The 24,734-nt window shown below is 34.7% G+C and overlaps 1 protein-coding gene across 2 annotated transcripts; it reads left to right on the top strand.

Moving 5' to 3' along the window:
• The first annotated feature begins 9,626 nt into the window (after positions 1-9,626).
• LOC132603165 (methyl-CpG-binding domain-containing protein 10-like) lies at positions 9,627-21,263 on the top strand. Of its 2 annotated transcripts, none has more exons than XM_060316092.1 (2): positions 9,627-9,786; positions 19,957-21,263. In XM_060316092.1, the coding sequence occupies exons 1-2, from the start codon at positions 9,715-9,717 to the stop codon at positions 20,881-20,883; spliced, it is 999 nt and encodes a 332-aa protein (XP_060172075.1). In that variant the 5' UTR covers positions 9,627-9,714; the 3' UTR covers positions 20,884-21,263. The 2 variants fall into 2 exon arrangements, with proteins under 2 accessions (XP_060172075.1, XP_060172076.1); XM_060316093.1 differs by lacking the exon at positions 9,627-9,786 and adding an exon at positions 16,861-16,887.
• The last annotated feature ends 3,471 nt before the right edge of the window (positions 21,264-24,734 follow it).

Here is a 24,734-nt window from a genome sequence, read left to right as displayed (position 1 = left end):
CGTGAGTGTATCCCATGAGTTAGAAATCATGTATTAGACTTTCTCTAGAGTTATGGAATCCCAGCTGCTAAATGGCTGCTTGCTGATTTGTTCTTTTAACTATTGTGTACATGCTGCGTTCCAAATATGATTGTTAAAAATCAAGCCAGTGTAGGCTTCCCTTCCCTGTTCTTTTCTTACATATTTGCTTTAGAACTGGGATAAATTAAGTTAAGGTTTCAAGTTTCCTGTCAATCTGTTCTCTAAGTTTTATTGTGTCTTGTTTGATATGTTTAACTGCTGGATATTCGACTCCATTTTGATTCTTCTCCATTGTTTTAAGAGAATTCTATGTTTAAGAATCATGACTTAGATATTCATACCAATATGTGTTGCAGAATCTGGACATTTATGTGATATTAAGAGTCATATCTTGTTTGTTTGGCGAAGTGTGATATGTCATTCTCAACCTACCAGAAGTCTGTGGTTCCACTTTTCATTTTTTTTGGTATTCGAAACATATTTCGTGTCTTAATGTGTATTATGAAAATATCACCAGTTTTTCTGGTTTGAGGATTTAGATGTCATGGAAATAGATATTAAGCAGGTCTTTGTCTGTTGATGTTACTTTTATTGAGCCAGTTTTTGACATATTAGTTCGTTAAAAGAGCATGTTTTCGGGATTTTATATTTTGATGCAAAATTTGGTTGTGTGATTTAGGTGGAAAGATGTCTCTCCAATATTTTATGGTAATCATATTTGGTTTACATCTCTATACGCTGCTGCTATCATGCCTGGCTGAATTACTATCTTTGAATAAGTTAGCCTATATTTAGCACATTATTTGAAGCATCATTTTAACAGTTCCTCTCTATTCTTAGCTAAGAATCGGATTTTTAAAATGGAGACTAACGTTTCAGCCATCGTGCCTATATATATCTGTTGTTTAAAGGGAACCTCTCTGTTTATTACTACTCATATAATGTTTGTTGTTAACATGAACAGTGGTGTATCTCAAAGACTAATGAAACTAGATTAACACTGTGGTTTTGTTCACTTTTATCTGTTTCTTTATGAATTTTGACAGGTAGATGTCCCTCTAATCGTTTCTTGTTTTCTTTTTCATTCTTTGCATGAACGTCGGAGCCGAAGAGTTCCACTTTAGGACTCAACGTCACCGCAAGACCTGAATACGCATCCGCTATATCACTCATATCTCTCGCTCTTCCTCGAAACTCATCCGAGCAGAACTGAAAATCCGAGAAAGGAAGCGATAAACATTTGGCTATACTTTTCCTTTAGTTACCTATCCATAATATTATACTTGGTAACCTTTTAGTTGCTACCGTGGATACTTGTTTGTTAGTTTTTTTTTTGTGATTGGCTTGAAGTTTGAAGCATTTTGAAGTTAAGATCTTTGATCCAGACAACTAGGAAAATATCTAGTTATTAATTAAGTCATTTGTCACATAGGATCGTCACTCCTAGTTCACAAGTTATTTATTCATTCTATCGTGTGGAATATAATATCAGATAAAGGATTTTAAAGCTATGTCTAATCTGGGTAGGAATGGGTGATTCTAAAATGACCTATGTTTAAAAACTCCACTTCTGTTAGCCCAGGATTTATCAAAAATATACACTGTTTTCCTATGCCAAAAAAGAGTCGTAAGCCGAAAGTGTGAAACTTTCCTCAAGCCTAATTGCATTCTAATTCTTTTACCTAAAATGTGTCTTTCTTTAAGTTTTTGATATGAAATTGGATTTGGTCAGATTCACTATTCTTTACGTTTCAATGTCCAGTGTCATTTTACCCATTTCTTAATAATGTTTGGTCGCTATTTTGAACTACTCGGATATTAACAAATCCATTTTTTAGATATAGCCTTTTAATTAATTTAAGTCCGGTCGGTTAACCATTATTGATGGATTTTAAAGGATGCCTAATACATTCCCTTTAAATGAGTTGAACCCCTTACCTAGATCTTTAAGTTTCGTGGACATTAAAACGGAATTAACTTTAGAAAATAACTTTAATTAACTTTAGGTGTCCTAATTCACCCTAAATAATTAGGTGACGACTCCTTGACTTTAATTAATCCTGGAATTACTGGAATGTTATAAACCATTTTGACTCCGGTTAAAATGGGGTATAACAGTTAGTCCTACTACTAACTAATTATCTTTAATTGCACAAACTAAAATATAATCTGTGTATTTGACTCCATCATAACAGAGTCCTATTTGAATTTGCAATAAGAAAATATTTTACATGATGATAAGATATTTATTTTTGAATTCAAATTGAAGATAAAAACTATCTCTTATTTTAATAAGTTTGACTATATATTATTTTAATAAGTAGGACTCTTGCAGATTAAATTTCCATTGAAACTGTTTGGTTTAGAGTGTTTATCCCTATTTAAATGGTGAAATTTAAATAAATTCAGATTCATTCGTTTATCTAAATTTGGTTAGATATTATCAATTCCCATTAGGTTAGATATTATCAATTCCCATTAGGTTTAGATCACTTATTCAAAATTCAAACTTACTGAAACATATCTTCTCATCTATATATAAATTCCCAGTACATTTAGATCACTTCTTTAAAATTCAAACTCCTATTGAAAGCTGATTCTTTTTCCTATCTATTCAAACTCATCTATTAAATAATGATCATTATCTTTCTCCACTCTTCCTTATCATTGTCCGTTATATTAATTATGTCTTTCCGTTGAAAGACCAACTTAACTATGAAGTGTGAATTTTCTCCAATCTATTTATTTTGTCTTTACCTTTTTTCCTTATTTATAAAATATCATTAATTGGCTCATTGAAATACATTTGATACTTACAGTAAATATTTTGAATTGCCTAAGATTAAATTTTCAATTAATCACGTAAATTCACGCAAATATTTATTTAGTTATAAACGTAAAATCCATAAAATTGGTGTTTATTTCTATCATAGTTGTCTCCATAGCCGTGAAAATGTATATTTACGTATTCTACTTTACTGATAGAAAAAGAAAGAAAAAAAAGAATTTCATTGGTTAATAAATAATTGTTTTTAAAAGAGATAGTTTGAATTTGAAAAGTCCTAAAATTACGATGCTAATGATAAAGATGAGTAGTTGTTTTAGGTAATTATGCTAGCTTTATATTAAAAAATTAAAACTTTTTTTTCAGTTATAAAATTAATTCATCAATTAAGGAATTTGATAATAATTATAAAAACCTTTGTCCTAATTCTCATTAACTTTGTCTTAAAATTGCCAAGTGGCTTGTTATTAGCTTGTCACTTGGCTTAACCACATTGTTTGTACCTCTCCTTTTTTATATATATAGATAAAATATATAAATATATTTCATTGGTGAATAAAGATGAGATATTGTAACCACCTTTAGAAAATTTAGGCTAACTTTGAATTCAAAAGTTCAATTAAAATTTATTTTTTAGCTTTGAATTAATATATCAATTATTATGGATTATTTTTTGGTTATTAAAATTTTTTGTCCTAATTCTCATTAATTTTGTCTTAAAATTGCCAAGTGGCTTGTTACTAGCTTGTCACTTGGCTTAACAACGTTGCTTGTACCTCTCCTATTTTATATATATATATATATATATATATATATATATATATATATATATAGATAGATAGATATAGATGTTTTAAGTGTAGCCATTTTTAGAAGGGCATGGCCGAAATGTAGACAATTTTTTGCATGCACTTAAGATGTGTGTCTCTCAAGTGAATCTCTTGCGCAGAAACAAAAACTTATTCTTCGAATTTCAACAATCCAATACACAATTCAATGCCCAAATCTCTACTCCAAATTGGCTCAAATTTGAAACATAAGTTTCAAATATCATAAAGAATAAATACCCCCTCCGTCTCAATTTAAGTGTCTTAGTTTGATTAGGTATGGATTTAATAAATAAAGAGACTTTTGAATCTTGTGGTCCTAAATTAAAGATGTTTGTAATATATTAAAATATCCTTTGAATCTTGTGGTGATTTGCCATGTAGGATGTTTGACTAGGCAACTTACAAAATATAGACAGATGCACGGGATAGACCAAGAAGAAAAGTAAGACACTTAAATTAGGACGGAGGGGGTAACAATTATTAATTTGTCAAAACAGCAATAAATCTAACAAACCAATTTGCAACAATAGTGTATTGCACTTACAACATACATTTTTTTAAGAAAATATCCATCAGGCCAGATTCCGACGATTATATATAATAAAAACAAAAAAAATCTTACAAAGAAGTTAAAAACATAATTTTTTGCACATGACTGAAGCGCAACCAGTTTTTTGCATTTACTTAAAACATGTGCTATGGAGTGCAGATGATCAGTTGAATTTGTGTTTGCCAAGAAACAGAAACTTGCTCTTCAAATTTCAATAATTGAATAGACGATTCAACACACAAATCTACTCTAACGAGTAGCATACATATGATATTCATTAGCGGTGTCACCGTGTAAACTAATGAGCAAGTGAATAAATCACTATAAAGGTTTTTAAGGCTATGAGTCAAAAACTTTCAAATAAATTGTGCTCACTGTGCTAGGTTTAAAGTGTAAGAGAGCAAAAAGTGAGGCTGAGGGTTTGAGAACCCACGACCTCTTACATGAAGTTGGAGCGCCTAACCACTAGGCCAGTGCACAGCTACGTTTGCAAACAGTGTCCTTTTAATATTTCTACCTTATATATTCGTTTTATTTATCATGTATATATGTATGTCTAGTAACAAAAATCAACGAAGTAGTGTCACGTGACACCCCATCGAGTCAAGGTAAATCCGATCCTGACTCTAACTTAACTAAAATATGAAACATAAATTTCAAATATCATAAAAAACAAAATGCAATCATCAATCTATTAAAACAACAACAAATCTACCAATCATTTGTCAATAATGGCAATTTGTCACTTTTGTTTGATTTAGAACTCATTTTTCATATTTTGAAATTCAAGACTCACTTCTTCAAAGTATTGTACTTCAATTTGCTATAAATTCGAAAATATTATTGTACAACAACTAAGAAGGAGGAGGAGGAGGAGCAGAGCAGAGAAGAAACAGCTTGACTAAAGTTACATATATTTTGGATAACAATTAAACTTTCTGGAAAAAAAAAGGGTACAAGTTAAATAGGGCGGACCAAATAAGAGCCCCCTGACCAGAGTAACTGCCATATAACAACCCAATTTTTGGTTATTGACACTGGGAACCCCAGATTCACCTTTTGGATAATTGGTATCATGTAACCAAAATCATTGTCCGTAAAAGTAGCTTCAAAATATTTTATGTTCTCTCATTATTTTCTCCAATTTCTTTCAATCACTGTCCCCAAATTATTCAACCTTTCTCCCTAGATCTCTCTCTCAAGGACCTGAAAACACCATTAAAGATCATTGAAGTTTGGTTCAAATTTTTTAATATGCATGTTTGTAATTTATTTCAATTAAATTGGGTATTGTTAGAAACAACTTAAGGAGCTTGAATATTAATTTGGAAGTGTTTTGGGATGATTTTAGACATATATAAATTGAATATCTAATTGAAAACTCAAGGTTAATGATAACTCGACCTATGTATCTCACGTTGTGTCATGTCTATATCCCCATGTATATTCTATTGTATGTCAGTTTATCTTCTGTATCTCAGGTATATTTGCGAAAAGTTGTATTTGATATGTGCGCGCACACATATTGCATTGGCGTTTTCTAGGTTTGAATTTTGAATCCAAACCAATTCAAATCACCTCTAATTTTTCTTAAATTTTGCATATGGTCTTTTATATGTGTTTCGAACCAATCCCAACCACATCAACTCGCACTCATTCATTTCAACAACAACAAAAAAGAAAAGAGGAATAGAAAGGAAATTGAAATCTGATTTTTCCTCTCTTTCTTTTCTCTTGATTATTGCTTCTGATCTTCTTTAGATGAAAATTACCACATTACTTTTTGAAAGGGGAGAAATCTTTCAAGCGTGATCATGATGAGGATCTTTAGATATCCTCTTATTGTCTGTTTTAGAGTATTTGAATATTTAATGTCATTTTTTTGGAGCTTCAATTGTTAAGTCTAATCCTCGGTTAAAAATTTGCTAAAAGCTCTTGGCAGTTGTATATGCGTGTTAATATCCTCCAAAACAACCAATGCTCATTTAATATCAAGATATTTTCATAAATATATAAAATTTCTGACAATCAAATGTCCAACTTTTGAAATTATACAATCGAAATTCCTACAAAATACAGAACTTAATTGTTCTATCTCCATCTCATCTAAGATGCTCTTAAAACTAGGACTTCTGTTTTATTTTCAATTCTTATAATCATGTCACTTTAGATCCCTTACCTCCTCAAATTTTGTTGTCATCATTTCCTAATTACATTTGAACTACTAATACATCATCTTCACAAGATTCCGCTTACAAATCACATTTTTCTCGCATTCTTTTTTAAATGGGTTGGGATCCCCTCTAGTGAAGTTTGTTCGGGTATTCTTCAATAGGGTGCTAGTTTTTGACACGTGTCCTACTCACTAATCAAAGGACAAGATTTATTTAATTACAAAACTAGTTTAACCACGGTTCTGCATCATTAGTATTTCTTTTCTCAATTAGATTAGGATTCTCATTTCCTAACTTTATGTAAATAACTAGAAATAATTGATAGACTCATTATTTATGGGAGATAGATTATTGTGAATATTTAAAAATTTGTGAAGTTAGAAACTTTATAGTTAAGATCGAACTTGAAAGTTATTTCAAGCTGGAGTTCTCTACAATAACTCTTTTCTTTCTTTAAAGTTATATCTTTGGTCATTTGTTGTAGTTCTTTGGGTGATTAATTTCTATTTTATTTGGTACCATAATATATGGGGCAAGTTGCAATAATTATCTCATTTTATCCCCCGTTTTTCTTTAAAAACCAATTTTTTAATATTCAGATCTATAAGTTCTTCCATTCTGACATGTAACTTGCATAAAATTTCTTGAAAAATGGTACTTTTAAATTCTCACACAAAACGTACTTCCTCAATTTTTAGATGAAACACATTAGTTACGATTTTCCTTTTTTAAAGTCTAAAAATATCTTGAGTCCCAAAAGTACCCTTTTAGAAAATCCATGCAACTTTCAGTCTAGTACTAGTATTTATGGAATCTTACACTTAATAAGTATTTAATTGGTATTGTCTTTTTTTATATATTTTTTTTCTAATCCCCTGATATAATATCTTCTTATTAAAAGTATCACATGTTCTTGAAAGATCAAAAAGAAAAAGAAAATTGGAATTGAAAAATGTGGTAAATAAATAGCATTGATTAGAAAGAAAATAAAGTCAAATGGTATTTTGAGATGAAAAATAAATTTAAACCAAGTGGAAAAGGTATATATGGAGCAAACCAACATAGACATACTGTTTTACTTGTCTTTGCAATTTAGAATTTAGATGCAATAGATTTGTGTCTTAGTGTGAGTTCGAAAGTATATAATCAATTTTGTTCTATTTATTGTTTACTCACATATAATATATAAGGTTTGAATATTACCTATTACTTAAACATTTAAAGTGGTTAAATATACAATTTGTCTCAAAATAAAAAAGAAAAAGAACAACCAAAAAGTGGCTCTTTCAACTTTTATTTAAAATAACTATTTTCTTTGATATCATGAAAACTAAAGGGGGTCATTTGGAAGGTCGACAAGTTATCTCAAAATTAAAAATTATGGAATTGTAATATTAAGATTAATAATAATGAGATTATTTAGTGAATTATTTTTATAGGTAAATATTTGCTTTATTATATTCAAAATGGGATATAATATAAAATACATGCTTGGTTTAAATTAGATAAAGTGAGATAAATTTTTATTTTTAATTTTAACTTTGGGTTTCTTAAAGAACTTACTGAGAAGAGTTCCAGAGAAGGGTAAATGTGTCATTTTGGTGTTTAATTTCGAAATTGTAATTTCGTGATTATTATACCACATGAAGTGTGGATAAAAATAATATCACAATTATGGTATAAACAATTCCAAAATTCTCAAAAATAATAATCCCGAAATTGCTAATTTCATAGTAATCTAACAAAAAGATATAGAATATGATAGTTTGAAACTCAGGATTGTAACCTCATATCCCAAATTGAATCATTTAGTTTGAGGTATAAGCCAAGTTAATCTTTATAATAAAATCCCTATTGCGCTATAGCATATCTGATTTTCGAAATTAAAGTTCTTATATGTTATGCAGATTTTAATATGGGAAACCAAGCTTTGTATAACTAAATTATGGGTATCAATTATGAAGAAATTTATTTATTATTTTATACAAAATAGAAGGTGAAATGAGCAAGGTACGTTAGTAATACGTGAATAAGATTATCTAAAGACGAAAATACCCTCACAATACTAATCCCTAAAAAGGTAATTTCCTTATTATTTATTCACCATATAATAATTCTGATATTCTCCTCAAATAATTTCCATATTAGTAATTCCTATACAACTAATTTATGTATTTAATCTCAATCTCATAAAAACCCCAAAAGCTATTGTCCTTTATGTTGTCATCAAACCCAAAGTGGCCAAAAACCCTTTAACTGCTCCATAAATAGTCAAATTAGGGCAAGAAAACAAAATAACATCCGTTTCAAAATTCGCAAATAGTTTCATCCACATTGACACGTGTCATCATCATCACGTGGGAAAAACAAATTGATCCCAACCCTTTATTAAAGTGTGAAGAAAAAAACGAAATCCATGCCCAAATTTCAGTTTCCTCTGGATGTGTGCAACTTTGTCGTGTTTTTTTGCACAAAATACATACAGTAAAAACTGGAGAGAAAATAATCAAAATGGTCCTCAATATATGAGGGTTGGAGCATTTTATTCCTTTATGTATATTACGTAATCAAAATAGTCCTTTATATTGGGGAAGTGATCATTTTAGTCCTTCATATATATCACGTAGACGAAATAATTCTTAATGTATGAAAAAGGGGATTAATTTTTCCATACAATAAGGACTTCTCCTTATGTCTCAATTTATGTGATATAATTCAGATTTTGAGAGTCAAAACAAGAAATTTTTTTACTGTAATTTATTCGTATGCCTTTAAATATTTTATATTGTTAATTATTGTGACTTAGAGCACTTTTTACGTAATTTTTAAATATGCATACTATTTTTCAAAAAAACTTTAAAGATTGTATATTTGAATTCATGATCAAGATACATAGTTTAACTCGCAAAATCCGAATAGTATCACATAAGTTAGGATAGAGGGAGTATTTCGGTTACGTAGTATATATAAAGGACTAAAATGATCATTTTTTCAAACATTAAGGACTATTTCAATTACGTAATATATATAATAGACTAAAATAGTCCAACTCCCAAACATAATGTCTGGACCAACAACAATAACAACATATGAGTGTATTCTCACAAGTGGGTTCTGGAGAGGGTACGTAGGGAGGCTGTTTCCAATAGGACCAATTTGCTCATTTTCTCAAACATTAAGGACCATTTTGCTCATTTTCTCAAAAACTAGATTTAAGAAATCCAAAAATATACACTGTATGGTAAACTAAAAAGCATTTATTATTGTTTGCCTTTTTAGAAGTCAGTTGGTTTATGTAACGTTTCTTTTTCAGAAAATAGAGTTAGGTGAACTGAGAAAACACATACAAAAAAAATGGCAAGCTTAGTGGAGATGAATGAAGTTGTATCCATTGAGCTACCAGCTCCAACTGGTTGGAAAAAAAGGGTATGTTTTTTCTTTCTTTATGTTCTTGATTTTTTTTATTCATGTTTTTTTTTTTTAATTTTCTTGGTTAATTTTTCTGTTTGTTTAGCATTGGAATTTGCTATGAAAAGGGTTTTGTGGTACTTTTTTTTTTCTTTGTTTCTGTTCTTGATTTTTTTATTCATGTTTTTTAATTTTCTTGGTTAATTTTTCTGTTATTTTTTGGTTGTTTAGCATTGGAATTTGCTATGAAAAGGGTTTTGTGGTACTTTTTTTTCTTTGTTGTTTCTTCAAGTTTCAATTTTTCAGTTTTCTTGGTTTTTTTTTTTTTTTTTTTTCTTAAAGCATTGGAATTTGCTATGAAAAGGGTTTTGTGGGTATGTGGTACTTTGTTTTCTTTGTTGTTTCTTCAAGTTCCATTTTAAAAAAAAATAAAAAATGTTGTTTTGGGTGTTTAGCTTCAATTTTCCGTTTTATTCTGAAAGTGATTTTGATTAATTTTGTGTGGTTATGTAGGAATTTTGTGATCTGAGTTTTTTTTATTCTTTTAAAAGTTTTGACTGATGTTTATGTGGTAGTTTTGTTTTCTTGAAAGTCCCAATTTTTGTTGCCTTTTTTGTGTACTTCTGTTTTTAGCTATCAATTTTAATTATTCTGAAATGGATTTCGAGGTTATAGCTGGATTTTGTGTCGTTAAGTAGTTCCGCCGTTGAAAATTTTGCTACCAATCAGAAGGATTATTTTTGCAGACGTTACCGGGTTTCTAGTCTTGTTAATGTAGACTTTTTTGCTGCGATTATTGTCAATTGGTGTCAATTAGGAGATGGGGTTTTCTTGATTTCGAGGTTTTCCTACTTCCGGAAGTGTATCTTGGAAGATTAAGGTAGTCTGGAGTTCGAGGTCTTTTGCTTGTCCCTTCATGAGTCCGTTGGATTCACAGAAGTTTTCTTGTTATGTTATGCAATTCAGTCCCCTTTGATATATTCATTGGTTATGGTGATGAACTGGTAGACAAGTTGGAGTTTTTAAGCTTGAGCTCTCTAGTATCTTATACTCTCTTTTTACTAGTTGGGTGGGGTGGGGGGGGGGGGGGGTGCCTTGGGGAGGCATAAAGCGGTGTTAAGAGGAGTAACCAAAAAGGAAAGGGAAAATCCTTCAATTTCGACATATTAATTGGATTTGAAAACCATGCTTTAAGGGCAGTGAAATTTCTTAAGAGTGGCATCTAAAGACGTTACTATAAGACTGTTTCAAGTTGTAATTTAAGTGGTATTTAAGTACTCATTCTATAATTTTTTTTGATGGAGGACATTTTCCTTTTGCTTGTAGTTCTGTTTTCTCTTTTCCCCTTCTAGTTATCACAGGACTTGAGGTGTAGGAAGACCATAGGAACAGGATCAGATCTAAGCATCTAGTGAAGTGATCTGCGAGGATTAGCTTCTATTCATTTCTAGGAGATTGATTAGTCGGGAGTCACACATAATGTCTTAGTTTGTTGTCTGTCTTTGTGGTTATTTTAGTAAAAAATAACAATGTTCATCTTTTCTCTTACCTTCTAAACTGCGTCTGAGATGGTGGAGGGCCTTAAGTAATCCATTGCCAGTCTCTAGTTCATGAGTGAAGCTTTTCCTTCTGTTTTTAATGAGCTGTATTGGTGCTGTTAAGTAGGATGGACTTGTAGAGCATCTATATTCAGTTTTGAGTATGGAGGTTAAAAAGGTTGAAATCATCTGGGGCCGAGGATTCTGTAAACCCACTTTGCCAAAACCCACTCTCTTTTCTTTGCGATCTGAAGGGAAAGAGAGCAGAAAAGACTGGGAGAGAAGCCATCTGATGGTGTTTGGCCCTCCGTTAACACTTCTCTAATGGAGGTGCTTCTAATATGCCTGCCACCTGTGTTATTGATTTCATGCTTGCCTATCCTGAAATCTCCGCTGGTCTTGAGGAAGCCTGAGCCAACCCAATTAATTGGGCCGAGTTCAGAGCTGTTTTTGAAGTTCAACTAACTGAATTGCACTTTAAATGGATTTTTAGATATCACATTGTGAATCATAGCATAATAGCGCGGCATGCCATCATCATCGTCATAAGCAGCCCAGACTTGATGATCATCAAAAGATTTTTCTGTTCTATCCTTGTCGAAATTGTGGAAGTCAGGATCCGGAACAGTCATTGACTTCTGGTTCTAAATCAACTGGAGCACTAAAGGCAGAAGACTTTTTCTTTTTGCATAATATTTTGGAAGCCACCACTGCATCATTAGCAGTTTTATCCCTTCTGAGATCATTTGTGATAACTGAGGAGCAGTTTGCTTCTTCTAAATGATCTGAGAAGGGATAGACCTGCTAGCGATGCAGTGGTGGATTCCAAAATATTATGCGAGCAGAAAAAGTCTTCTGTCTTTAGTGCTCCAGTTGATTTAGAACCAGAAGTCAATGACTGTTCCTGATCCTGACTTCCATAATTTTGACAAGGATAGGACAGAAAAATCTTTTGATGATCATCAAGTTCAGGCTTGCTTATGACGACGATGATGGCATGCCGCGCTATAATGCTATGATTCACAATGTGATATCTAAAGAGCCATTTAAAGTGCAATTCAGCTGGTTGAACTCCCTAAACAACTCTGAACCCGGTCCAATTATTTGGGTTGTTTCAGGCTTCCTCATGACCAGCAGAGAATCAAGATAGGCAAGCATGAAATCAATAACACAGGTGGCAGGCATATTAGAAGCACCCATCAATGTGATCGAGGTGAGGATACAGTTGGGTTAAGGATAAGCAGCTGAGTTCACCAAGAACCTGCCAAAAAATGAGGGTTTTGGTGCCTGTTATGATTGTTTTTGGCCGAGCTTCTTAGGCGAGCAATCTATACAATAGCCCGACTTGGGTCGTTCAGAATTCGGATGAACAAAACTACTGATGCACATGAAGGGAAGATGATATCTCTCGACCAAAAGACTACATTTGGCCCGGCTGCTGGAGCAATTTGATAATGTCAAGACTGGGATACAGAAATTGCAGACAGACACTGAAAGAAAATTCTCGTACTCTGATTCCTTCGGCTGTTCCATGAAAATATTCAAGGCAGGAGGACCTCTCGAACTTTACACCGGTTTCCAGTATATTGAGTTCCGTTCTCCCTTGTGTTCTGATGACTTGTATTTTCCGTAACTAAATTCAGGAGGTGGAGAAGCAATTCGAATTGTGATCCGTTGATGGTCAACAGATTCATCCACTCCAGTTTAGCCTCTATTAGTTTTGCATTGTCGCCTTCTTGTAGAGGTGTTGTTTTCTTGTTCTCTGTAATTTCATGCCTTCAAAGAGAAAAGAGACACTTCAAGTTCTTTGTGGTGATACGGAGTTGATTCATGAGATCTTGGGTTAGGGATTTAGTGTTTTCTGGATTCCTACCAATTTACTTCCGGAAGTATCCTTCTCCATCTGTGAATATTCTTTTAAGTTTATAGTTTATGTACTATGAAGGCTTCGTTGCTGTAGATATTTGGAGCTGCATGAATTTGGTATGTCTCTCTTTCTTGAGCTCGAACTGTAAATTTCCTTTTGCGCCCCCCCGCCCCCCACCCCCCCAACCACGCACAAACCAAACCCAACCCAAAAGAAAAGGAAAAGAGGAAATGAGAAGTCAGATGAAAGAGACTTTCGCTAAGGCTTGAGAACAATGATTAACATTCGAAAATCCTTGCAAAAGCTGGAGTGACAACCTTGAAAACCAAGAATCGAATCTTGAGCATGGGACTTCCTCAGGTTGAAAACCCTTGCCCACGACAATAAGGCATTTTCCATCTGGGTCGAGCTTGGATTATCTCTCCTGTGTGGTTTGCGGGCTATTGCACCGGACCGGGGTTTATCCTGTGCGCACCCCAAGGGTAGCGGCTGCGGGTTCCCTTGTCATAAAAAAAAGTGTTGGTAAAGTTACCTAATACATCTGCAATTAGGAGGTAGCAAGTACTTGATGAATTAGTTCAGGAGCGAATGCTCCTGACTAGTGCAGGTACCATCATCGAAAAACCCAAAGAAATGTAAAGACTGAAAAAAGTAGCAGATAAAGATTCTCACCTAGATCCGTTTGATAGAACACCCGTAAGATCAGTGTTATTATAGGTAAAAAGTGCAAAAAAACGCTAAGTTCTTTTGGGGTTTTAAGCAGGAAACACAAATAAAGCGCGGCTTTAATGAAGAAAGACGCAAATGAAGAAACACTACAAACCACAATAGATTGGGATTATCAATTAATGAACTCTTGCTAATGGACGGCTAAAAATGGTATTAGAATCTTAAAAAATTTCCTACACCAAAAGGACTTCTAACTTGAATGCTTGTAATGCTTCTAGGAATAAATCTAGTGTTAAATCTTGTCCCTCTCATTCATTATGGTTCTTTTTCTTTTTTGTGTAAGGGTGTGGTTTCTCAAGTACGGTTGGTCAAAAGCTAAGAGTGACAATCTTGAAAACCAAGGATCAAATCATACGTGTTGGTAAAATTACCCAGTACATCTGCGGTTAGGAGGTAGCAAGTACTTGATGGATCAGTTCAGGCTGAGTGGTGCAAGTACCACCATGATTGAAAATCCCAAAGAAATGAAAAGACCGAAAAAAGTAGCGGATGAACTCTTAAGGATTCTCACTAGATCCTTTTGATGACACACCCATAAGATCAGTGTTATTATGGGTGAAAAGTGAAATGAAGCGCCAGGCTCTTTTGGGGTTTTAAGCTATGTTGCTCGGACTTGGGAGCGGGTGCTTGATATGGGTGTGGATCTAGAGGTCGGACTTTTCATCACATAAATCTTAGGATTTGTTGGTATGGATCCGAGTGCGGATACGAGTGTTGGGATACGGCCAATATGATGTATTTATGACATTCAAAGTATATATTTCGATTAATAAAAGGTACTATTGAACTAAAGCTAATATAATTTAATTATTTATAAACACCTAATATTTTATTTGTAACATATCTCGTGAAATAGCATAGAATTCTCATACTCTCTCTCTCTCTCTCTCTCTCTATATATATATATATATATATATATATATATATATATATATATATATATAACGTGAACCTACAAAATCAAATCAAATACTCAATCAATCTATACTTCTCGGCCATAGATGTAGTCAAAGTACTCAAGATGAGTTGAACAAATTCGGCATGGATCCCACACCCACACTCACACCCATTTGGTGTTGACACGGGTGCGGCAAGGATTATGAAGAGTCTGCACTAATGTAGGTTTTTAGCACAAAACACAAATAAAGTACCGGTTTAATGAAGAAAGACACAAAAGAAGGATTCGGCAAAATCTAAATTTTAAGATTCAGGGGTGCGGATCCGGATGCGGGGATTCGGCTAAGAAAATTCAGAAGTACAAAAGTAGAGCTATGAATGTTGAGAGATATTTTATGGAAAATTTACATGTATATTCTCTGAAACACAAAGCAGCAAAAATGAGACAAAAGTACTATAATATTGAAGGTATGTCAGTTCCCTTATCTTAAATCTGTTTTATCTTTAATTTTGAGAAATCAAAATCTCAATTTTCCCCCGAATTTGTCGATGGACTCCGGTCAAAGTATTCAAACTTGGTTAACTGTATTCCGGATGTATCCCGCTCCCGACCCGTGTCGAGACGGGATCGGCACCAAAAACGGAGAGTCCGCGCAACTTAGAGTGCAAGTTCAGTGACATTGTGCATGAGGCGTAGGTGGAAATGAAGATTGATACACAAGCTATGGTCAAAAGAGGAAGTTGCAAGTATCTTGGGTTCATAATACAAGGCAACAGGGAGATTGAAGAAAAAGAGGCTCGTTTTCGGAGTTCTGTGTGATAAGAATGTGCCACCAAGGCTTAAGGGTAAGCTCAATAGAGCGGTGGTTAGACCTATATTGTTGTATGGGATAGACTATAGAGTATTGGCCAGTCAAGAAAGGTCATGTTCAGAAGATGACGATGCTTATATGGATGTGTGGACATACTATGAGAGATATAATTAGGAACGAAGCTATACGGGACAAGGTAGGAGCGATCATCGTGGAGGACAAGATGAGGGAAGCGATACTGAGATGGTTCGGGCGTGTGAAGAAGAGGGCCACCGATGCTCTAGTGAGGAGGTGTGAGAGGTTGGCTATTGTGAGAGGTAGAGGTAGGTTGAAGAAGAACTGGGGGAGGTGATTCGGTAGGACATGGCACACCTCTAATTTACTGAGGACATGACCTTAGATAAAAAGGTTTGGAGGTCGAGGGTTAGGGTAGAAGGTTAGTAGGTAGTCGGGTGTTGTAGTACCTTTAGTAGGTAGCAGGGGCTCTTCTCCTTCCTCCTTATTAGTAATAATTAGTATGTAGTACTTGCATAGCATGTTTTACTCTGTTTATTACTTCGTTTTTTGGTACCTGTTGCTTCATGGGCCGTCTATTGTGCTACTTGGCTGTACTTTACTTTTTCTTTATAGCTTCTTTTGGTAACGCGTCGTCATGCTTATGGCCTATCAGAAACAACCTCACTACCCCACAAAGGTAAGGGGTAAGGTCTGCGTACATCCTACCGAGAATCCTTTTCTTTCTTTTATATCTTCTTTTTCACCCATCCGTAATCTATCCTATAGCCTTTGTTTCACAATTATTTTTCTTTTTAATCCTTTCATCCATAGGACCCCAACTCCCAAAAAATAAAGCATGCATAGATCATTCTATAATTTCATGCAGTTAAAGATTGCAAACATCAAACCCTCAGGGGTTGGCCTGGTGGTAATTGGCTTGAGCCTTGGGGTGCTCCCTTTCAAGGTCTCAAGTTCGAAACCCACTGGGTGCAAACAATTTCTGAGGGCCATCGGACTGGGGTAAAACCCTGAATTAACCGTGGTGCACTTGCAGGAAACTCCTTGCCGAGGGCCTGTGCACCCCCGGGATTAGTCGGGGCTCAAAGAGACCCGGACACCCGGTGCTTAATAAAAAAAAAAGATTGCAAACATCAAAGTTTTATTCAATTAAATGCTATCCGGGGTTCCTTTCCGTCCACACTGTCCATCCCATGCACATTGAATGAGGCTTATGGACTTGCAGCTAAAACTTCCAAGCTAGGTATTAATGCAGCAACAGGTGATTTAAGTTTTCCGCTGTTTTATCACACATATGACATTTGTTGCAGGTCATGATACTCCCTTTCTTTGAAGCTTCTATGAGTAATATATGCTGTATGCATAGCAATTTAAGTGAAGCACACCACTTATAAAGGTGCCTTGTTTTTCCATAAATTCTCCAAGGCTATTAATTGCTTTTTTCCAGAATCAACCGAAAGTTATTAGGAAGATCTTAAAGAAATGCATCCATGCTTTCTAATACCCTTTTCACCAAGAAACTGAGCTACTATATCTGCTTCCTGGTCATAGAATTTTTCCTGAATTTGACCTCCCATATGTCACCTATCTTGCAATTATCAGTAGTAGTCCCATTTTCTGTAACTATGCAGTGTAAGTCAGGATAACATCATTTAAAGACTGTCTTATATCCATGCATTTCGCCACATTTTTATTTCCTTCCTATCACCAACCTCCAGTTCTGCTAGATTTTGAAATCCACCCATAGCATCTTTGATATTCTTCCATAAAGCTACATCATGAGATGAATTATAGACTTGATCCGTCATGGACTTTTTTGTGTCATATTTAGCATTGATTACCCTTTTCTATAAATCATCATGTTCCCATTAAATTCTGTTATCACTTAAACAACAGACATTTATCGTGTCCTATAAATCATGTTCCTTTTCAGCTAGATTTATATGCTACCCAGAAACAGCTCACATTGTTTCCCATATCATCCCTACTTTGATCATGATGGAGTAACTGACAGAAGAGGTGCAGAATTTAGTTCATTTAATCTACCTAATAACAAAACCCGAAGTCTGGTTCGATAAAATTATAGTAAAACCATACATTCATCCTACCGAAAAGGAAAGACCAGTTAACACGGTCAATGCCCTTTTTAGGTCTAATTTGCACATAACTCCTGCCTCCTTGTGGCCCCATCTTGGTCCTAACATTCTTGCAATGAATGAGATATCTATGATTTGCGTTCCTTGTATGGAGGCATTTCTCTTAATGAAGCTCCCTTGTATGAAGGCATTTTCGGAATCTGAGACCGATTTGTAGTAAGCGATCCGTTCTCTCATTCAATACCTTGGCTCCTATTTTGCCCATTAATGATCATAGCATCACTTATTTATGCTTATTGATAAGATTTCTAGAATATGTTCAACCCATTTATTTTACATTTTACGATAATCTTATTAGTCTGTGTAGTCAACCCTATGAACTGTGTGTGTGGGTAGCATCCTCTTGGTGACTTTCTGTGGATTTAGTTTTACGGATAATATATTTATGCAGTTGTAGGGTGAAGTTGTTATTCCTTTACTAGTTTATTGAAATATCTTATTGATCAGATTCAATTAAATGTCGTAGTTCCACTTAGGTGGTGGCACAAAATAATGCTTTCTTCCTAAAAATAGTAACAACTTCCCCTGTAAATCCTCCAACATCTACAACAACAACTACAACATACCCGGTGTAATCCCACAAAGTGGGGTCTGGGAGGTAGAGCTGTGTCCGATAGACCCTCGTAATTCCTCCGACTTCTAAGCAAATGAAAACAACATTGTGTCCTTTCACTAGACAAGCCATAGGAGATTCTAACTATATGGTGCAACTTGTATGATGCCTGTGAGCAATGAAAAGGAGCTAGTGGTCTTGTCGTTATTCTTGAGTAGATCGTAATGCAATTATTGACTTGGTTGTTTATACCAACCCCCACCCAAATGACGTCCTAGAGCAATAAAAAGGAGCTAGTGGTTTTGTCGTCACTCTTGGGTAGATCGTAATGCATTTTATTGACTTCGTTGTTTATACCAACCACCACCCCCTCTTTTTTGTTTTTCCATAAAAAGTTCTACTCGCCTTAATGCTTATTTCACTGGCCATCTGTTCACATGGAAGGTTTTATGACCAGCAGGTTGTTTATACTACCCCCCCCCCCCCCCCCCCCCCACCAACACCCAACAAAACAAAAAAAATCATGCCTGAGAGCAATGAAAAGGAGCTAGTGGTTTTGTCGTCATTCTTGAGCAGGAAGTAATGCAATTTATTGACTTCGTTGTTTATACTAACCACCATCCCCTCTTTTTTGTTTTTCCATAAAAAGTTCTACTCGCCTTAATGCTTATTTCACTGGCCAGCTGTTCACATGGAAGGTTTTATGACCAGCAGTTTTGGCAGAGCTGTCTCATTTGTAAACCTTGTGTTTATTGTAGTACTAGGTTACTGCTTTGGTTTGCACCCGAGGGTATGGCCTAGTGGTCAATAAAGTGGGTGCAAACCTTAGAGAGACCAGGTTTTATATCCCAGCCGAGACATGAAATACTAAGTAATTTCTTCACAGCTGCCTATGCTTTGGTGGGCAAAGTTACCCGGTACCGGCGTTGGAAGGATATAGGAGGTACCGGTGGAATAGTCGAGGTACACACAAGCTGACTCAGACACCACCATTTCAAAGAAGGAAAACAAGCTATTGGTTTTACATTTTCTTAACAGATCCATTCTTCGTGTTGTCATTATATATGCCATAGACAATAATGTATTATTGGAGATTTCGGGAAGCTTTTTTGCTGTTTCTTTGTTAAATGGATATCGCTTATATATCTACAGTGTGTGCTATTAGTCTGTAGCGTTACTTTGTTTTGGGGATTAAGTTGATAAATACAATTTGGAACTCTTCAGAATCCCATTTGATCAGGAAAAGCTACTCGTGGGAAACAATTGCACTCTGATTGATTTTTTATTACTGAACTGTTAACGGGATTGTGCGTGTTCCAAATTCTGTACTAAAAACAGTTGGAACATGGTGGATATAAGCTTAGCCATACAGTTCTATTTTACTTGCTTATGAAAATTCATCATTATCTTCTCGATGTTGTGAAGTATCTTCCTTTCTTTCTGAACTTTGCTTTTGATTTCCTTTTCCATCTTTCAAGTAGTTTCTCGTCTTTTTGAGTTTTTGTTCTTTTACCTTTCCATGTTCATTTTAACAGCCAAATAAAAGATGAGGAATATTAAAGGAGAATGATCGAGATTTTTCAAAAGCTAATGGCCATATTTTCTGTTTTTTGTTTTTCAGTTTCTGCCGAAGACAGGAGGGACTCCAAAGAAAAATGAGATTGTATTTACTGCACCAACAGGGGAGGAGATCACTACAAGGAGGCAGTTGCTGCAGTACCTGAAGTCACACCCTGGTGGTCCGGCAATCACGGAGTTTGACTGGGGAAGTGGTGAAACTCCACGAAGATCCACAAGGATCAGTGGAAAGGCAAAGGCAGCAGAAAGTGGGCCTCCGACGAAACGAAGCAGAAAATCTTCAGCTTCTAAGAAGGATGTGAAAGACAAAGAAGAAACTGAGGAAGCTAAGGATGAAAAAGATGTTGACATGCCAGAAGCTGAAAAACATGAAAAGGATACTGTGGCTATGGAAGCTGAGAAGGAGGTCAAACAGAAACATGATGAGGGAAAAGATGAAAAGAAGAAAGATGAAACGCGTTCTGCTGATGTTGAGGTTGTGAAGGAGAACGAAGCTGAAAAGAAAAGTGAATGCCAAACTGAAGATGGGAAAGCAGATGGTGGTCCTTCCAAAGAGGCTGAGGTTGAGAAAGATGTCAAAATGGCAGATCATGCTGCTGAGAAGAAAGATGAAATGCATTCTTCTTATGTTGATGCTGTGAAGGAGAACCAAAGTGAAGGCCAAGCAGAAGTGGCTGAGGTTGACAAAGATGTCAAAATGGCAGATAATGTTGAAGAGGCATCGCTGGTGAAAGAGGTCCCTCTTGAGAAAGAAGCTGATGTTCCTGAAGCTACTAAGGATGAGGTTCAGGAAAAAGTGGAACAAAAACCTACTGAAACAGAGAAAGAAGATCCTGGCGTTGCTGAGGAGAAGAAGCAACCAGAACAAGAACAGAGAGATGAAAATGCGTTGATGAACAGCGACATAAGCAAGAAGGTGGAGGAAGAAGCAATTGACAACGGAGACGAGGCTGATGAGGCCAACCCTTGAGTAGCGACATGGAGCCATTCTCTCTCTGACCTTTTACTCTTGTTTCTTTTCTTTAGTGACTGTAGTAGTTGTTGTCAATGGTAGATACTCTGATTGTTCACGAGATATCTGTACGTAATATCGTAGATTTAGGTCTTAAAATTGCAGTCTTGGTCCTCTGGAAGAATTTATAACTGAAAATAGATACTTGTACCATTACAACCTTACATCATAGGTTAGACCTTCAGTGGACGGAATTTGTAGGTTGCTGAAATCCATGTAGCATGTTGTGACAGAACTCAGTAACTTAAGCTTGTAATAAGTCCATGTTCAGTTAGTGTCGACTCTTAGCAGTTTCATGTCTCCTTGTTTCTTCTATAAAAATTGCAGGTTTATGTTCATATGACCTTGTGGTAGCCAGTGGAATTGATCTGTATTTTGATAGTTTCTCAGTAGTATTTTGTGGTTCGCTTCTTCTTTGGTTTAATTTTCTGGTTTTATTTCCTCTTGTTTATCTGGTTTGCCAGTTAAAGAGTCTAATGCAGATCAGTACAAGTTATTCCTCTCTTGCCATGATGAAACCTCAAGTGTGAGTTGGATGTCCTGGAATTGTAGCAAAAATCTGCAGCAAATGCCGTAACAACTTGTTTCATCTCTCCACCAACACAAAATAATGACAGCAAGATTTACTCATGCTAAGAGCGCAGCATGCATGGTGTGTGGGTTTGGCGTACATTACGAGTTTGAACTGGCCAAAGAAGGTGATAGCCCTGTAGATTCGTTCCTAGTAAAACGCAGCGTGTGGTTGGACATGACCCGAACCATTTTTGGATCACTCTTTTGGGTGTTAATATGGTCTTCTTTCCTATGCATTTCTTAGGGCCCGGGTCATTCTGTCGCGAACAAAATTTGATATTTAAGTGGAGAAAGTTGAGGGGCATGCATTACTGATCTGAGTTTCGAACCGTGCACTTTGTATTATATGAAGAAATTATAATCTAGTTACATCTCATGCGCATATACATTGTTGATTCAAAGAAAATCAAAGGTGAAAGCCCATGTATAAAATTGGTTGGGACCAAATTCTCTTAATATTAGGTACTCACTCCGTTTCTAACTAAATGGTGCTTTAGGTTTTTCATTTTGTTTCAAAATAAGCGGTGCTTTAGGATCTCAAGAAGAAATTGATTTTATTCTTCCGAAATTACCTTTATTTACATAATGAAGAGTCATTAAGTAGCTTTTCTTTTTCTAGGCATTTAATTAGGGGTCGGTTAGTCAAAACACCACTAATTTTTAGGACTGAGCACTTTCTTAAGGAGTGTGCATAAGATTAAAAAAACCACTTTATGAAAAGGGAGGGAGTAACTGTTAAGGTTGTCCATTTGTCAAATGCATCTGCTGATGTTACAGAGCCTGTTTTTGATCCTTCAATATCATTCCTAGTAACCGCATAACAAAAGCCAGGTTGGAAAAATTGTTGATTTGTGTTAGGATCGGTAACCCGGATAATGAGAAATTTAGCCAAACAATATTATAATGACAATAACAAAAACAATAGTTAGTTGATAACAATAGCAAGTAAAGAAAATAAATGAGGCACAAATTTAACGTGATTCGATTAGTGTGACCTACGTCCACAAGCGGAGATGAGCAATTTCACTATATCAACAAGAGTACAATAGAGAGTACAAAATTAGAGTAAATACTCTAATTATCCCAAAAGTATCCCAAGAGAATAACCTCACAAGATCACTCCAAAGAAGAGTTCACACAAGTGTTTCCCAACACATAACTCTCTTACAATAATATTCTAAATAAAGAGGGAGGAAGAAGAAGACAAAGCTAAGAGATGAGAAGCTCTTGAATTGTTTTGGTGTGTCTTCAAATGGAGACAACTGTTTTCCTTTTATAAGGGCCAAACTTGGCCTCCAAGTTATGGAAAAAAAAATGAAAAATAATAAAAAATTTCTCATCCATACAAGCAAACTTTGGCTCCAAGCATAATATTTTATTTCAAAATAAGACCACATTACAATTTGTTTGAGGCCAAAGTCATAGACAACCCTAAACTTGTCCACAGACCTCATGACCACCTAAACCTAAGCTTGTTTCAATTTGACACTTATATTATTCTGGATTTGTACCACCTAAGCACCTTTTTCATAATCAGTGCAAAAGATGAAGTGTGTGTAGGCCACTCGCGGATGATGTGGCAAAACGACGTATTAAATGAGGACACGAAGCATTTGGATTCAAATAATTAAAAAAAAAGTAACTCTATTTAAATAATTCAAAAAAGACATTTCAAGAAAGAGAAAAAAAAACTTTTTTTTTTTAATTAACCCAAACACACCCCCCGGGGGCCCTTCTTCTCCTCCATCGAACCCCACTCCCTCTCCACCAGCGCCGGTGCAACTCCACCCATTGCCGACCCCATTTCATCTTCTTCCTATCCCATTTCCCACAGTTACGAGGAGCAATGCGTATCAATCTTGCCGGAAAAAATGGAGCATTGCCGGATTTTTTTTTTGAGATCTAAATCTGATTACTTTTTCAATACAAAGAAATTTTAAAAAAAGAAGAGAGAAGGAGAAGAATTGCAGAGAGAGAGAGAGATCAAGGGAATGGGGGATGGGAAACGGTTGTCTTCCTCTTTTTTCTTTTAGTTAATTGTTTTCTTTTTCTTTTTTGATTATTTAGGTTATATTATCTATTAATTAGGTGTATAAGCTGGAAAACAAAATTGGAGTTGTTTTACGTGCTTAAAGAGAGTGAAGAACGCGTTTTTTGCCATGTCAGCAAAAGTGTTTAATAGGTATAAATTTTAGTAGTGTATGTGTCAAATTGGAACAAGCTTAAATTTAGGTGGCCATGAGGAATCTGTGGATAAGTTTAGGGGGTTGTTTATGACTTTGGCCTTTGTTTAAACAAGGATACTAGTACACTAAAGTTGTTTGGTACAATCGAAGTTATTATGGGTCTAATTTTGTATATATCGGAATTTTTTTCTAAAATAATTCACTACTGAAAAAATATGAAATAACAATGGACAAATTCTGAAACTAAACATTCTAAAACTCATTTGGCCACCAACCCAATTATGAACTCATGATTGAGGTTTATATATACATATATAGTTGCAATTTTTGTATGTTTGATAGTTTTGAATTAAAACATTACCAAAAAACAATGATGTGTTCATAATACTTCCACATGCTAACTTAAAACCCAGAATGCGAGGTTCTTTGATTTCCGATCAGTTCACCTTCCAAAACACTCTAATTAATTTCATTGGCATGTACTTAATGCCTGTTTGGATGTAACTTATGATTTATAAGTTAAAAGCCATACGTTAAAAATTTTATTTTATGGTTTTTGGCTTAAGAATAAGTGCGCAAACGCACTTTTTTATCTTATCCAAACACTATCTTAATCTATCTTAAGGTAAAGGGATAAGGCATCATTACCCCCCTCACTTAGTAGCTTTTTTGCTACGACACACCTTATCTAATTTTTGGTCCTATCACCCCCCTAAACGCTGACATGGCAAGGAGAGTGTGTTCACTCTCCTTGAGAGAGTGAGAAACATAAAAAACGGGAAAACTTAATTTTTTTCTTAAAAATCTGTATTTTCTTAAAATATGAATATAAATCTAGTTTTCCACATTTTAAAAAAATAATTAATTTTTTCAAAATTTTATAAAAAATCAGTTTTTTTTTTTTCAAATTTTGACAAGAAAAACACTTTTCCGAATTTTATTTGAAAAATAAAAGTGTCCTAAGAAAATGAAATCATGAAAATCAAGATCTTTTAAGACATTTTTAAAAAAATAATCAAGCTTTCCATATTTTTAACAAATCCATTTTTC

Source organism: Lycium barbarum, chromosome 7 (assembly GCF_019175385.1).
Source record: "Lycium barbarum isolate Lr01 chromosome 7, ASM1917538v2, whole genome shotgun sequence".
Classification (NCBI taxonomy): Eukaryota; Viridiplantae; Streptophyta; class Magnoliopsida; order Solanales; family Solanaceae; genus Lycium; species Lycium barbarum.
Note: the sequence above shows the minus strand (reverse complement) of the source record. Positions and strands in the feature narration are given on the sequence as shown.